Source organism: Xenopus laevis, chromosome 8L (genome assembly GCF_017654675.1).
Source record: "Xenopus laevis strain J_2021 chromosome 8L, Xenopus_laevis_v10.1, whole genome shotgun sequence".
Lineage (NCBI taxonomy): Eukaryota > Metazoa > Chordata > Amphibia > Anura > Pipidae > Xenopus > Xenopus laevis.
Window position 1 is genome coordinate 118,577,331 of NC_054385.1, and position 16,676 is coordinate 118,594,006.

The 16,676-nt window shown below is 40.5% G+C and overlaps 1 protein-coding gene across 1 annotated transcript in view; it reads right to left on the reverse strand.

The window, feature by feature from the left end:
* The window catches only part of adamtsl4.L (ADAMTS like 4 L homeolog), a 121,140-nt gene that overhangs the window by 78,089 nt on the left and 26,375 nt on the right, over positions 1-16,676 (reverse strand). The window contains exon 2 of the mRNA XM_018231352.2: positions 12,006-12,072. Coding sequence (XP_018086841.1) covers positions 12,006-12,071 — 66 coding nt within the window. The 5' untranslated portion in view covers position 12,072. The remainder of the gene's footprint in view (positions 1-12,005; positions 12,073-16,676) is intronic.

Genomic DNA, 16,676 nt, shown 5'->3' on the forward strand with positions numbered 1-16,676 from the left:
CAGGTGCAAAGTGCAAAAAACAGTACAATCTGTGCTGCCATGTTTTAGCACATTAGTGCCTTGCCCAGTGAAAAATTGATGTGCATTCCATGAATAGAACACTGCCTACATTTGGCAGGGGCATTTGGGGGGAAACAGGTCTGGATTTGTATGCAGACCGCAAAGGCCCAAGCTTAGAGTGGCAAAAATCTGAGGGGAGCAGGTCGCCTGCTGGCTGCATCTCCCCTGGGGACTGAGTGGGAGCCATTTGAATCTCTAGTCCTCTTGAACTTTTGTCCAGGGATATAGTAAATGACCACTTTAGACTTTAGGACATATTTATGAACATAGACAGACAGAATGCAAAAAGCCAAGCTCCATGTTTGTTGCCCATAATGCAACTTGCCCTTGCCATATAAACCAGACTTTATATGACTACTCAGGAAGTTCCTCTGCAAGCCACGGCAGAGACATACTTGTGATATTTGAGAAAAGGGAGGGAGACACCCAGAAGACCTTGCTCTCAACTAGGTAACAATAATAATATAATAACTCTTAAAACCATTTGAATATGTTACAAATAACTCTTTTATGTAGGAACCATGTAAAATTGAGCTATAATATTATTTAGCACATGTCTGGAAGAACTGAACAAAGTGTATAAAAGCTGGAACGACCTTGGTTTCTTTAAGTCAGCGGTATTAATCTATCAAACAGTGAACATTTTCCTTTGATGGTGTAGGACTGTAGAGTACTTTACCTTCTCACAATATTGTACATAGCTTCTGTATGGGAAAAAGGTTTAATGATAATGGGAACCATATATACAGTAGTGTAATACGATTCGGCTCTTCACACTTCAAAGGGCCAATATACGATGATTTTGTTCCTAAATAATTTGAGTTTTTGCAACATCGGTTCGCGGCTGACCTCTTCAACAGCTGCTTACAGTATGGCGTTAATCAGTAGCACTTGTAACAGAAGCCTTGGAGGTTCCTTCCAAAGCCCGTGGAAAACAAACAGTATTTTCTAGGTGGGAAAATTTACAAGTTTATCAGAAAGCACAGGCCCATGTGGCCTGGAATCTGTCAGACTATACTGAGCAGTGGTTTCTTGTGGGATTACTGTAGAATTCAGTAAAACCACTCTACAAAAGCTGTTGGAACGACTCAAAGAACGATCACCACAAAAGAGATTTTTTTTCTCCAATTGAAGAAGTTTACATCTTTGTTCAGTTTCAGTGAACATTCCGAGGCTGCTCATCAATCTCCAACTGGCAGCTTAGAACAGTACAGAATACTGTGCCATATCATATAGGATTCAATTAAAAGTCTCTTTAGATGGTCGTCCAACTATTTTATTTTATCTCGTGCCCACATCCGATTAAAACAATGATCCAGACTATAACCTGATACTAGTAGGTCGACGAAAGAGAATGCATTCGTTCAGCCGAAACCCAAGTTCTTTGATGTCAATAAAGAATTAAAAAATGATATGAAATAAAACCTCCTGTTCTCAGATGTATCTTGGACCTCCATCAAGATGTGTCAACAGGCCTGTTTCAGCACCAACATTCCACAGCCAAAACTGATTGAATTTGATAATATATAAATAAAAACACTTTTTTCTAAACTGTCTGCATGTTTTACTGCTATGAAAACCTCAGATCCTACTAAAAGCACAGACTCCTATTTGATTTAAGAGGCGTGAGGATCTAGCCAAGAAATCTGGCGGCTGCCACGTTCCACTGAAAGACAATTTTACTTTATATAGCTTTTCTCTGTAACAATGATAGATGTTTCCAATTTTAAAAATAGTATATCAACACTTAAGATGGTCCTGTGGGGTTGAATTTGGTCAGCCCGGGGCTGAGTCAGCTGACCACATGCATTTTTGGTTTACTGTGCATGGGCAAACTACACTGATCCACCTACTCCAATCGAATGGCAGATGAAGCAGGTGGGAAGTGAGCCCCCTGTCATCCAATAACATCCTCTACTCACTATCAGCAAGGTATCAACCATCAGGATTTCCTCTTTGGAACAACAGTTATCCTTTAGAACCAACACATTTATCAAGAGCTTTACAAAAAAAGTCAATCACTCATCATAACTAATTGATTGTGCATCAGTCCCTGTCCAAGTGGAGCTTACAATCTAAGCTCCCTATCACATTCACACACACTGGGTCAATGTTTTTTATTAGGAGCCCAAAAATCCACCTGTATGGTTCTGAGTTGTGGGAGGAGATCATAATGCCACAGACATGGGGAAAAGATACAAGGTTCTTGCCAATAGTTGGTTGGAATAAGGGTTGCCAACTTTTCTGAAGTAATTTACTAGCCAGCGGGGGGAAGTTGGCAACAAAGGGGGTGGTCTGTGACATCAAAGGGACATGTTGATGATGAAAGAGACAGAGTTATGACATCACAGATGCCTCCAAGAGGTTCGAGGAAGAGAAAAAGGAAAAGAAAGGGTACGTTTCCACTAGATCGTGTGAAGCCATAGCTACACAGCAGCTTGTTTATATATACCATAGTAGAGTTATTGAAGTAAACACACCAGTTCTTAGCAGAGAATACAAAATCATGACAATACTAAGCAGATGGCATACCCCTAAAGAATCATCCGTGATTAGATGAATCCCACCGACACCAACATATTGTTCTCCTCCAGTGAATAGACTTGGGTAGGGACAGGCAACCCTTACATATTTTATGTATACCCCATTATTCAACATTGAGCCTTTATTAAGGCTTGTGCTGAAAATCAGTTTTTATCACGAGAAATTTGTGTTTGCTGCTATTTCTTGAGACTCAAGTCACAGGAAATGTCTAGCTGTTATTTTTTTTATCAGAGTAATCTTCTTGAAAACACACAATATAAAGCACACTTACCATTTTCAGATTGAGAACACAAAATGATATTAGAGGTGCACCGAACCCCAAAACTTAGGGGAGAGTCTTTTTTTTTTTTTAGGGATGCACCGAAACTCAGCCGGCGCCATGGTCGGGCAGGTTGCCTAGGGCGCCTGCTCGGTCTGGCCCGGCTCTGCCCTGTTCCCTTTATAAACAGAACATGAATCTTTGTTTCTCTGTTTGTCAAATCAAAGGCTGCGGGTTGCTTTGCAGAGGCAGACCTGTGGTTAATCACGTAAGCGGAATTAAATAGAATGCACCACAATGAACTCACAAACAGCAAACACCTGTCGTGCGAAGTTTACTGGCCAGATAAGGTGACATTGTACATCTATCAGTCTTTACAAATAAAACTGATAACGGCCTAGCGGGAGGGGTGAACACACCTTACTGGCACCCAGATGGGAAAGAGTTGGCGCTGTCCAACAGAGAGTAAAACAAATAGATCACTGGGAAGTTCAGAGGCAACACATTGAATAGGCATACGTGGGGGGAAATGTCATGGAGAGGAAGTTTGCACAGGGCAGCGCACACTCCCTCCTTCATTTTTCTCTATGTCAACATTTGTCATGTGCTGTTTGCGAGCTTCTAGGAAATTCCTGGCAGGATTTAAATTACGGCTAATGCTTGGCTGCAAGCTGCTTTTTTTTTTTGAAAGGGCTAATTGTATTATAGCCATTTATTTTTCAGCTACGGCTGCATTACCTTGGAAGAGCTTGTTCTGTTTCAAACCACTGTCCTTAGTGATAATTCCCTTAGATCTGGACACAACTCACTGTTATTAGCAGATCTCCACAGACCCGGACTGACACGAGCATGCAGATCTTGCTCCCATTCTGAATAATTGTAAATTGTCAGCATGCAAATATATCCCATTTTTACTGGTTTGTTACAACTCATGTATAAAAAATTGTGATGAATGCCATAATTTTTAGCATAATATATTATTTATGCATCATTTTTGGAGGTTGAATATTTAGCTTTTGTGTAAGAAGTTTTTTTTATTCTTTCTTTTTCTGAAGAAAATAAATGTTATACTTTACAAAAATATTATTAAAAATAGTATCAATATTTTAAAATGAACAGGCTTAACGTAACGTTTCACTGCTAGAATGTAGTTTGCTTTATTAAAGGGATACTGTCATGGGAAAAAAAAAATTCAAAATGAATCAGTTAATAGTGCTGCTCCAGTAGAATTCTGCACTGAAATCCATTTCTCAAAAGAGCAAACAGATTTTTTTATATTCAATTTTGAAATCTGACATGGAGCTAGACATTTTGTCAATTTTCCAGCTGCCCCTGGACATGTGACTTGTGCCTGCACTTTAGGAGAGAAATGCTTTCTGGCAGGCTGCTGTTTTTCCTTCTCAATGTAACTGAATGTGTCTCAGTAGGACATGGGTTTTTACTATTTAGTGTTGTTCTTAGATCTACCAGGCAGCTGTTATCTTGTATTAGGGAGCTGCTATCTGGTTACCTTCCCATTGTTCTTTTGTTTGGCTGCTGGGGGGGGGAGGGGGTGATATCACTCCAACTTGCAGTACAGCAGTAAAGAGTGATTTAAGTTTATCAGAGCACAAGTCACATGACTTGGGGCAGCTGGGAAATTGACAATATGTCCAGCCCCATGTCAGATTTCAAAATTGAATATAAAAAAATCTGTTTGCTCTTTTGAGAAATGGATTTCAGTGCAGAATTCTGCTGGAGCAGCACTATTAACTGATTCATTTTGAAAAAAAAAATTTTTCCGATGACAGTATCCCTTTAAAGGAAGTGTTCACCTTTAAATTAACTTTTAGGGGGTTATTTATCAAAGTCCGAATTTATCTCAATATTTTCTGCTACAAACTCTGATCAAATCCACGTGGGTTTTTATGCTTACTTATTTTTCCCAAAATTTTGCTTTGCGAAAAAAAAAACCATTTTTTTTTAAAAAAATCACAAATTTTTTTGTGATTTTTGTATTCTGAGTTTAGTAAATAACTCTCTAGTATGATGTAGAAAGTGATAATCTGAAACGTTTTACTATTGGTTACTTTTTATTATTTGTTAGCAAATTCATTAATCTGATTGCTAGGGTTCAAATGACCCTAGCAAGCATACATTGATCTGAATAAGAAACTGGAAAATGAATAAGAGAGGGGTTGAATGGAAAGATGAGTAATAGAAAGTAGCAATAACAATAAGGGGGTTATTTACTAAACTCTGAATGCAAAAATCACAAAAAATTCATGATTTTTTTTTTTTATCAAATCAGACTTTTAAAAAATCAAGAATTTTTCTGAATTTATTAAACCCAGAGGATGGAAAAGTCTGATTCTGAAAATCCGGCATCTCAGACCTGTCGAGGTTGCATATAAGTCAATGGGAGAGTCCCAATGATTTTTTGACGTACGCTGGGTTTCGTGCAATACCCTGAAGTTTTCTGAGTTTTCGGGCAAGAATCTGAGTTTTCAGGTGAAAAATTAAAAAAAATCTTAAAAACAGATGAAAAATCCGTAAAACTGTGAAATTCAGATTTTTTACCGAAAAGCTAAATTTCGGGAAAATTTAATAATAAATAAGATTTATTGAGATAAATTCGGACTTTGATAACCCCCCAAATGTGTAGCCTTACCAAGCATTTGTTATTTAGATGGGGCCAGTGACCCCCATTTCAAAGTTGTAAAGAGTCAGAAGAAGAAGGCAAATATTTCAAAAACTATAAAAAAAAAATGAAGGGCAATTGAAAAATTGGTTAGAATTATCCATTCTATAAAATACTAAATGTTAACTGAAAGGTGAACCAACCCTTTAAATTTGCCATGTATTTAGCTGTATCATTATTGGATGCTAAAAATACTTTTGAAATAAATTGAAATTAGAAATGAAATCAATTATATTTCAGCCACTAACAAAGAATTACACACATATCTTTATATTATGACATCATAGAGCTGAAGAATGATGTGGCACAAGCTCAAATGTAAACAAATATACTGCTAATATAGTTGCTGATCAGCACTATGATTGGTGCTTTCTATTATGCCTTGTTGAGTTTGATATGTTGTGTCATAAAGATGCATCTGGTAATAATACAGTGAAAGGTGCCCCCTGGTATTGCTCTTGTCAAAGGTCTTTAAGACGAATGCTTAAAATGACACACGGGTCGACTTCATTGAAAGTGAATAATGACTTTGTGTAAGCTGGTGTCACAGGGTCACAAATTCTATCATAAATCATAAAACAATAGAGTAGAATCACCACTCAATCAGGAAGCACTATAAAGGAAAAAATAAAAGCTTTCCAATTAAGACACCATGAATGCCTTTACTTATGAAGAGTAGATAAGAAAACAATGAGATCCCCCTCTGTGTATGTAAATCAGTGAACTACAAGTTGAATTACCCTAATGACTATCCTTATGTGCAGCTCATTTTATTCACCAGGAACGCCACAATCAACATATAAAACTAACGCTCCGCTAATTGTTTTTGCAATACTGCCCCTTTTTACCCAAAAGGAGTTACAATTGGACAATGGCCACACAGGGTGGTTTCCCATTCAACTAAAGCAGGACTGTCCAACTGGCGGCCCGCGGGCTGCACTTTATATGGCCCTCCACATCAAAGTCTGCCTGCTGTGTCTGTTTACCATATGTAAGATTTAAAAGGTATCACTACAGAGATTAACTGGCCCCTGCATTGTCTAAACATCAAATTCAGACTGGCTGTGCCAGCAGGAAGCTTCACACTTGACAGTAATAGAAAGAATGTCTTCAGTTCAGTGCAACTGTGCAAGGCTGAGAGCAGCAAGCGTGAGCCACACCAAGCAGCCCGCCAGCTCTCTGCCTCCCATTATTACTATTACTTGCTGGCAAGAGGGAGAAGGTGAAGGAGGGAGATTCCACCCGACTGAGTGACCATGATTACTGAAACAAATTCTTAAATAAACGCTTGAAAAAAACAATAAACATTAAAAGTCCGCCCCTCAATGTTGGTGCCCCTCAATGTCTGCCTACCCCTAATTCCAGCCCTGATCCCTGCAGTGAGCACTAACTATCGTTTTTTTTGGTGTGCTATTAATGTGGGCGTGGTTTTGCGGTAACATGGGTGTGGTTTAAAGTGGGTGTGAAAACAAAGTGGGTGTGGTCTAAAAACAGGGAGTGGCTAATACTGGCTTCCATTATCGGCCCTCCACCATGTAGATTAGAAAAATTCCAGCCCTCTGTACCATATAAATTGGACAGCACTGAGCTAAAGGATAAGATTTTAATGCATTTTATTTACAAACCAATTACTTGTTTTTATTAAAGTAATAACAACTGGTGTAGCAGGGAGAAAGGAAAGTGGGCCAAAAGGTGGTCCCCAACCAGTGGCTCGTGAGCAAAATTTTGCTCACCAACACCAACCCCTTGGATGTTGCTCTTAGTGGCCTCAAAGCAGGTGCTTATTAATAATAATGTGTCCTATGTGGTCATGGAGTGTAAAGGAGGCTCTGTTTGGCAAGTACAACTGGTTTTATTCTTGGCTTGGAGGCAAGTTTTTGTTGCATAAACCAGTTGTACTGCCAAACAGAGCCTCCTTTAAACTCCTTGTCAACATAGGCACTACAAAATACCCAATAAGAGCCCTTATTTGGCACCCCCAGGAACTTTTTTCATGTTTGTGTTGCTAAAACTCTTTTTACAATTGAATGTGGCTCATAGGTAAAAACAGTTGGGGACCCCTGTTCTAGGGGATAAGGACAATGTGAGTTTATACCTAGGAATGGGCGAATTTATTCCCCAGGCTTGAACTCGCGGTGAATTTTTGTTTCTTGCCGCCAGTGAATAAATTCGCAAATTAGCCAACGCGTCGACAGTTCTGCTGCTGGCGACAATTTTGATGCTGGCGACGATTAACGGACGCCCATTGACTTAAATGGGCGCCAGCGTCAACTTTGACGCCAGCGGCGTCAAAATCACAGTTTCACAAATTTTTCACCAGTTTCGTGAATTTCGCACGAAATTCGTGGTGAACCATAACGGGGCAAATTCGCCCATCGCTATTTATGGCAAAAGAATAAGTGAGCTGATAAAGCGAGGATTACATACAAGTGAAATTAGTTGGGTCTATGGAGATACAGTAACTGAGTATCAAAGTCAAGAGAGTGGTGATTAATGTAGCATGCTACATGACGGAATGTAAACCCAAAAACCAGAGGTTATTTTAAAATTTGCATAAAAATCCATAATTATTACAATTTATATACTGATTTAGCAGTGCACATGGATAGAACCTCTTCTGTCCATAATCCTCTAGAATCTGAAAAATAACTGTTAAAAAAGAGGACTGCTAAAAAAGAACTTTAGTCCCACTAACCCACCCGGGGTAAGAAAAGATAATGGGCTACTCCATTGCATTCTTTTATGCTGGTGCTAAGACATAATACAGAGGCAGAATTTAATAAATATTGTCCCTTGCCTCCCACCATTATTCTACAAGATGAGCTATGCAGCTGTTGCTAAACTACAGGTCAATGAATACCACCAATAGCCAAGACTGAAGATACCTGCTGTGCAAAGTCAAGAGTTGGCAAATGCATGTGCATTAATTTATTTTAAATAATCTATATTTTTTTTTATCACCACCATAGCCAGAGCACTATTAAACACAAATATTATTTTCAGACTTGGGCTGAACATAAACATTATACTGTCCCTTTAAGGTTCACAGAAAGGCTTCTCTGCAGCGATGAACCTTAAGGGATCAGATACAGATGCAAAGGAAACATATGTGTGTTAAGAATAAAAGAGAACTCTTTTTTTTATCACAGTCCCAAATACCCTATTAGCATTCCTGATTTAACAAGACTACAGTTGTCAGTTCATTTATATTGCAGTTTGTGGCGATTCTGTGGCTCATAATATCTACATCAGCAATATGATCTGAGCTTTCTCATGCTGTGTATTCTGAAATATATACATATAATATTTATAGAGTTAGAGCACTGATGTACCTCTGGAGCAGGGCTCTGTACAGTTACATAATGTTGCAATGGTGGCCCTTGTATTCAATTCTGTTCTTAGGTCATGTTTGGTGGGGTGTAACAAGAAGTCAGTGTCCCAAAGCTAAAATGTATGTTCCAAATGTAACGCCAATCTGGGCTATCCAGACCACAGATAGTTAACTTGTCCAGCTATTGGTATGAGCATGGGTTACATTGGACTCACACATCAGGATCAGGGTCTTCACTAAATGGAAGCTGTCACTTTAAGGTGTAGTGCAACTACAACACTCAGGCTACTGTGCATAAAAATAATTGGGTGCCAGGAGGTTCTAATGGTGCAAACAAAGTATTCTGTTTATTAGTCAGAGACAATGACCTCAGGTTTACTCACATCACCAGTGGTTAGAGGAAAAGGGCACAGGCTCATCACATGCAGCTTTACACATGCTGACACTCCCTGAGGACTACGGAACGCATTTTAGGACATCCTTCAGCGAAATACCTGTCCTGCATGCAATGTCCTATGCCTTCAGAATGGCGCATCGGTTGCTTTTGCCGTCACCCCCTAATCTACAATCACACCTCCATCTTCTACCCTCCCTTCTCAGCCGTTAGTAATACGAACTCCGTCCTCATCCTTCTGCCCTCAGCCTTCCGCCCTCAGCCCTCAATCCTCCGCCTTCAGTCCTCTTCCTTCCACCCTCTTCCCTCCTCCCTCACTGCTCAGCCATCCCCCCTCAGATCTCTCTTTTCAGCAGACAATCTTATCCATAAGTTTCTAAAGTGGTGAGCGAGGGCGGAAGGAAGAGGACTGAAGGAAGAGGACTGAGGGCGGAAGGCAGATGACTGAGGGAGGAGGATGGAGGGCTGAGGGCAGAAGACTGAGGTCAGAAGTCTGAGGGCAGAAGGGTGAGGGTGGAGTTCGTATTACTGACGGCTGAGAAGGGAGGGTAGACGACGGAGGTGTAACTGCAGATTTGGACGATGAGTGACAGTAAAAGAAACCGATGCACCATTCCGAAGGTATAGGACATCGCATGCAAGACAGGTATTTAGCAGCAGGATGTCCTAAAATGCATTCCGTAGAGGACAGACTTGGCAGGAATCCCACTTCACCTCTGCGACATATTCCGGTAGTGGTTTCTGGATCAACCTCAGGGCAATCATCTCTCCTGATTCCCTCTCTGCTGGGATCTCTATACTACAGGCAATATGGCCTGGGAGAGATACCTCCAATCTATCACTTCTATGTTGGAGCTCAGCACTGCTCTTATTTAACTCAACCCTGACTATCTTACACTCCTAGAGTGTACTAGTACTGGGAGCTCACCTGACACTTTCTATTCCTCATTCACGGGGTTGCCTGGTCCCCGACTTGGACACATGACTTCTCTGGGCCTTGCTGTACCCAGGCTCCCCTGGGCACACCCAGCTGGATCAGCATCCAGCAGCCAAAGAAGGAAGAGGCCACTCCTTACACAAACTATAGTGCAGTGTGACAGGAAGCTGTTATTACACCTCTAGGCCATTAACTCTGAGCTTAAACTCAAATGGATACATAGGCTCTTGCCTAGTAACTAAGGAAAAGGGTAGGGCCTTAAAGCCATAGGAGCAGATTAACCCCTATGGGCCCCTACACAAAGAAGCAGCTGTGGCCCTAAATAAGCATAGAGAAAGAAAAGCCATATGAGTGCTGTCAGGCTTTGAATCACCTACGCATTTGTTGTACTTGGGGCCCCTCTTGGTTGGAGCCACATGTTGTACTGACTCACCCTCAGTCTTTTCTCTGAATATGTAACCTAATATGTTTAATAACGAGGATCCTGAATTTTGTGGGGGTCATTTAAATAGGTTTTGATAATTTTGTACTGTGAGGATAGTTTCCAAGATGTTAGTGAAGTACATCAGGAGGGGGTGGTGTTGCACCTCCATAAAAGATATGGTTCATGTACTCGACTCCTTACAGCCAGGACCTTTCTCCCTGGAGCCTGTAGTAAGTATGTGCAGTACAGTTCTTGGTAGCTGTTCAGACATGCTGTAATGTTTTTCTTCCTGCACTCAATGTGTACGCCACAATCTGTCTGACAGAGAGGCCCACAGAACTCACTCTCTTTCTGCATTTTTTATACAGTCCAGTTGGCCTATATATTCTTAAGTCTTATTCCACCAAATAAACTGCAAACTAAAACCAAGATTGCTGTAATGTGCACAGTAATAATATGTTTAGTTGATGGCAGGGGTGACTTGCCTAGACGCCATACTAAGTGGGGCCCGCAGAACAGTAGACCACAAATTAACTACTTGTTCGTGTAGCAAATCGGATAGCAGGTATAGTAGGGAGAGTTGGTGCCTAAAGTAACAGTGGGATAATAGTCTCTGGGAAGGGAATGTGACTGTGGGATAGCAGGTATAGTAGGGGGAGAGATTGTGCCTATAGTAACAGTGTTAAAATAGCCTCTGGGAAGGGACTTTGGGTGTGGGATAGCAGATATAGTAGGAAGAGATGGTGTCTATAGTAACAGTGGGATAATAGTCTCTGAGAAGGGAGTGTGACTGTGGGATAGCAGGTATAGTAGGGAGAGATGGTGCCTATAGTAACAGTGGATAATAGTCTCTGGGAAGGGAGTGTGACTGTGGGATAGCAGGTATAGTAGGGAGAGATGGTGCCTATAGTAACAGTGGATAATAGTCTCTGGGAAGGGAGTGTGACTGTGGGATAGCAGGTATAGTAGGGAGAGATGGTGTCTATAGTAACAGTGGGATAATAGTCTCTGGGAAGGGAGTGTGACTGTGGGATAGCAGATATAGTAGGAAGAGATGGTGTCTATAGTAACAGTGGGATAATAGTCTCTGGGAAGGGAGTGTGACTGTGGGATAGCAGGTATAGTAGGGAGAGATGGTGTCTATAGTAACAGTGGGATAATAGTCTCTGGGAAGGGAGTGTGACTGTGGGATAGCAGGTATAGTAGGGAGAGATAGTGCCTATAGTAGCAATGGGAAAATACCCTCTGGGATGGGACTGCCACCTTTTTGTTGTTCTTGTAGTCAAATGCTGACAACAACAGCTGATTTACTTGATATAAAAGGGGCCAACAAATTCTAACTTAGTCAATTACAATAAAAGGTTGAGTGAATTTACCTTCTCCCTGGTGTGACAGAGGTGGACAATCATCAGGCTGAGGAAGATGTGTCCAAAGCTGTACATCCTAGGAAAACAAAAGAAACATTAGGATGACTTGGCACTGATGAGCAAAATACATGCTACACACAATTAAATATACCAATCAGTATACTGGATCAGTACTTGACCTACAGCTTTTTGACAGCTACAGTCCTCTGAAAAGAAAACCACAGCTGAAGGCCCCTGAATCTCTAGCACCAACTTTATATTATAATGTGATGGAACCACACAGTACAAAGCACATTTTGGTGAGCATGGCATGGAAATCAACATACCCCAAGTGCTGGTAAGAGGGTAGTTACTATACATCTGCATATTTGACCACACTGCGGTTGCACTACTTTGTTATGTCTGGTTGTTCATTAAACCATTATTGCATGTTTAAGGACCACTTTTGCTCAACACTTTAAACACCTTCCTCAATATATATCTGGAACTAGCTATTGAGGTCAAAGGATTTGAGTGTTAATATTTAAAGGAGAAGGAAAGCTCCAAGATGGTTTATTGCCAACAGATTAGCCACAATAGTGCAAGCTAGAATGCTATATTTATTCTGCAGAATGCTTTACCATACCTGAGTAAACAGCTCTAGATACTGTCTCTGTTTAGGATAGAAGCTGCCGTATAACCTTGGTGTGACATCAATTCCTGCCTGAGTCTCTCCGTGCTCACTTACAGCTCTGAGCTCAGATTACAGCTGGGATAGGAGGAGGGAGGGGGAGAGGCGCAAACTGAGCATGCTCAAGTCTGCCCTGGAGGTTTATGCTGAAAACAGGAAGTCTCATACAGAAGCCCATGTGTACACAATAAAAGGAAAGAAATGCTGTGTTTCTTTTGACAGAGGACTCAGAACAGCATTACTTTGAGGGTTTACTGGTGTATTTATATAGACCTTTCTGATAAAGCTTACTTAATTTTAGCTTTTCGTTCTCCTTTAATGATGTCAAGACAGACTTGTTGAGACAATCAGAAGATATATAGGTGCCTAAGTGCTTGCTCCAAGGAAATATATAATAATCAGTGTTTCTGTTATAGCTTGTTGACCCTTTTTTGCTCAAAATTAGTAATTTCCCTGCACTAAGAATAATAAGCTGGCCATACACAGAAAGAACCTTAGTGAGGGTGTTTTCGGTGGTCACCCAGTTATTCAGTTGATAGGCTAAATTGGGCTGATCAGATTGCTTGCCCCCCAGTCCAATGATCACAAGAGAGTTGGGATTCTACTGACGTTCTTATGTAGTTTTCTCCAATAAGACGTTTTGTGGTGCATAATAGTAGGCACTACTACACCAGTGCTCAACACCTAATACCCCATCCTCAATATTATATCTGGAGCTAGTTCTTGAGTTCAAGGGATCTGAGTGTTGACGTTTAATGATGTCAAAACAGACAAGATATATAGTAGCCAACAGTTCCTGACACCTGGGTCCTGCTCAAAGGAAATATATAATTATCAGCATATATCTACTTTTGGCTTGGTGACCCTTTCATTTAAGAAGCTCCTTTCCTTTAAGTACAGTCCCTGGAATAAGGATAATAAGCTGTCCATACACAGAAAGAACCTTAGCGACTTAATGATGTCAATATAGACTTGTTGAGACAGTCAGAAGATATATAGTAACCTACAATTCCTGACACCTGGCCCTTGCTCAAAGGAAATATATAATAATCAGCATTTATCTATAACCTTTCCTTTGAGATGCTCCTCAAAATGAGTACACTCCCTGGAATAAGCATGATAAGATGTCCATACACAGAAAGAACCTTCGCAACGGTTAACGTTTAATGATGTCAAGATAGACTTGTTGAGACAATCAGAAGATATATACACAGAAAGAATATTAGTGAGGGTCTTTGTCTTCTTTGATCACTCAGTTATTCAGATGATGGGCCAAGCTGAGTAGATCAGAATGCTTTCCCCCCAGGCCAATGACTGGATCACAATGGGTTTTGGAAAGGACTCTATTAATATTCTCATCTAGTCTTCTCCAATAAGATATTTTGCCAGTTGATGACAAGATTGCCCAATGTATTGACCCCATACACAGGCCATTAAGCTTCTGACTACATCTGGAGAGTCAGCCCATATAGAGCTAATTTTATTGCCTACTTCTAAGAAGTCTATTTCACAAATGTAATTCATGTATCACAATATTGCAGAGCATGCTTTTCCCTGGGTCAGAAGTATGGATACTATTGTTTTCACCTGCTGAAAAGGAAGCAGCCTACAGTACAATGCTTTGAAGACAGCAGTAAATTGTGCTTTAAGTGACTATTTACAGTAATATTTCTTGTGCTTGGGGGTTTCAGCAGGCAGATGTGCCCAGTTTGCGTGCAAAATTGCAAATAAAAGGGGAACTTGCTCAGGAAATGTCAACATATAAGAATCTAAATATGGCATTTTTGGAAAGAATTCTGTGTAAAATAAGAAAAGTGACTAATCAGGAATATTAGTCAGTCACAATCTACGTATTATACAACTCTGCTCATAGTTCCCAGGATGATGAAACAGCTAAAGGGAAAAGACTAAAAAAGTTTATTTGAACAAAAGCTCTCCAGCTAATACAAATTCCAAAGTAATAGAAATACACAATTCCCAAAAAGAAATACTGTGTTTTAGACTGCCGCAGAACTTTAATATAATTTGCTTCTGTGGCCGCTCCCCTTTAACACTTTGATACTGATGCAATCAGTGCACACATCAGCAACCCCAGATTACTTGTCCACATATAAAATGGCACATGAGCAATAGAGGTATGAAAATCCAAGTATAACGAAGCTCCATGCCCACTAGGCTTGGAATGTAGCCAAGGAAAATGAGGATTATGTTGGATGGGGGACAGTATATAATTTTTCTCCCAATTGGTGAACTTGCTGAGTAAACTCTCCGCAGCTAAGCAAATACTGTAAAAGTAAAGGATCTGGCTATTTTTAATAGAGCCATCTTTGTTAGCCTGGTAAGTGCCCAGAGCTCTGAGTACTTACTGATGGCCTGCAAATATAACGCATCAATCCATTTCCTGCCGGGGAGTGAACCTATTACAATTGGTGCTCTATTTAGACCTGGGACACCACTAACCCACATACAATATGTCCTTCTTTTCACTAGAGTGTGTTTGATTCAGGCCATTAGCAACAGATTCTGTGATTCTTTGTGCACATCAAAAGTAAAGGCAAACCCTGTTGGGAAATAAAAGCAGTCCTTAAAAACAATTCGATGTTGTTTTAAAAGTGAAAACACAATTTATGGACTGTTCTACAAACTGCAAAAATAGTGGACCTAGATGTCAAAAGCTTGGCAACAAGGGATTTTTGGCTCAAGAGTTTTGCAGGGACTGCCATACCAACAGTTAAGGGTCTTGCCGGGACTGCCACACCACCAGTAAATTTCCAACTGTTTGTATTTGCCATTTCTGGTGCTTTCTCATCAAAGCTGATTGGACAGAGAGAACAACTGGATTGTCTGTTGATCCAGTTCAGAACTGTGGGGTCAAGTGATCTGATGGGCTGTCTATGAGATGCTGAGAGCTGCAGCTTGTACTTTTGTGCCCAAAGTGTCTGAAGGGCTCCAGTCAATTCAAGGAATATATAACAGGACCTGCAGTAGAAATCTTAGAACCATAATGGTCGTACCACTCAGGCTTTTGACTGTAAGTGGATTTTGGCAAACTACAAAGTGGCTGCTGGAAGATGCAATAGACAGTCACTATTTAGTGGGCTGGTGGGGGACTGTTTGTCTTCTGTGTCCTTAAAATCCCAGGGCCAATTTTGAATCCTAATCCAGGCCTTGGTACCTCTGCCCACATTACTGCCAGGGGGTCAGTATATTGCCTTGCCTGCCCTGGAGTGAAACAGCCCAGATAAACCTCCTAAAAACCTAGAATTGCTGCTGTCTGCCCCTATGCATAAAATTTCCCAGCCCTCTTAAGTCTCTCCAGTTGTAGCTGTCTCCACTGATGGTGATTTAAGGATATATTAGTACAGTATCAGTACAAAGAGCAGAAAGAAGGAGTTACACAAGTGCAAATAGCTGAGAGTTGGTATGTTTGGAGATAACATTTAGGGACATATTTATAAAAGAGTGAAAATAGAGTTCATTATATTCCTCCAGAGGGGAACACCCTGCTTATAGTTTTCAGAACCATATATATCAAAAGGTAAACTCTGATTTCACCCTTTGATAAATATTTCCCTGAAAATCCTATTCAAGTGAATAGAGATGTGAGATGTGTGGCGAACTCTATTTTCAATCTGTGACAATTACAGGTATACCTGACCAAGCAAAAGGAATTCTGGTGCAGGAGGTTGTACTGTGGTGGGCAAATGGTAAATGAGTTTCTACACGCTGACCAATACATTTTTAAATATGTGAATGTATGGGAAATCCCAGGCACAACAAAGAATGAGCAGAGACATGTCAGGAAGACTAGTTATTTAAAGTGGGCGAGGAAGTTAAAAGCCCAGGAAGAATTTTGCTGTGATTGGTCTTTAAAAACATCACAATTAAAGGCCAAGTGTGACCCCAAACCCTATGGTCTTGGGAAGGACATTTTATTTTTATAAATAAAAGGAAGGAATAAATTGCGCTTGCATTGTTCCAGTGACACACATTAAAGTCCGGACTGACAT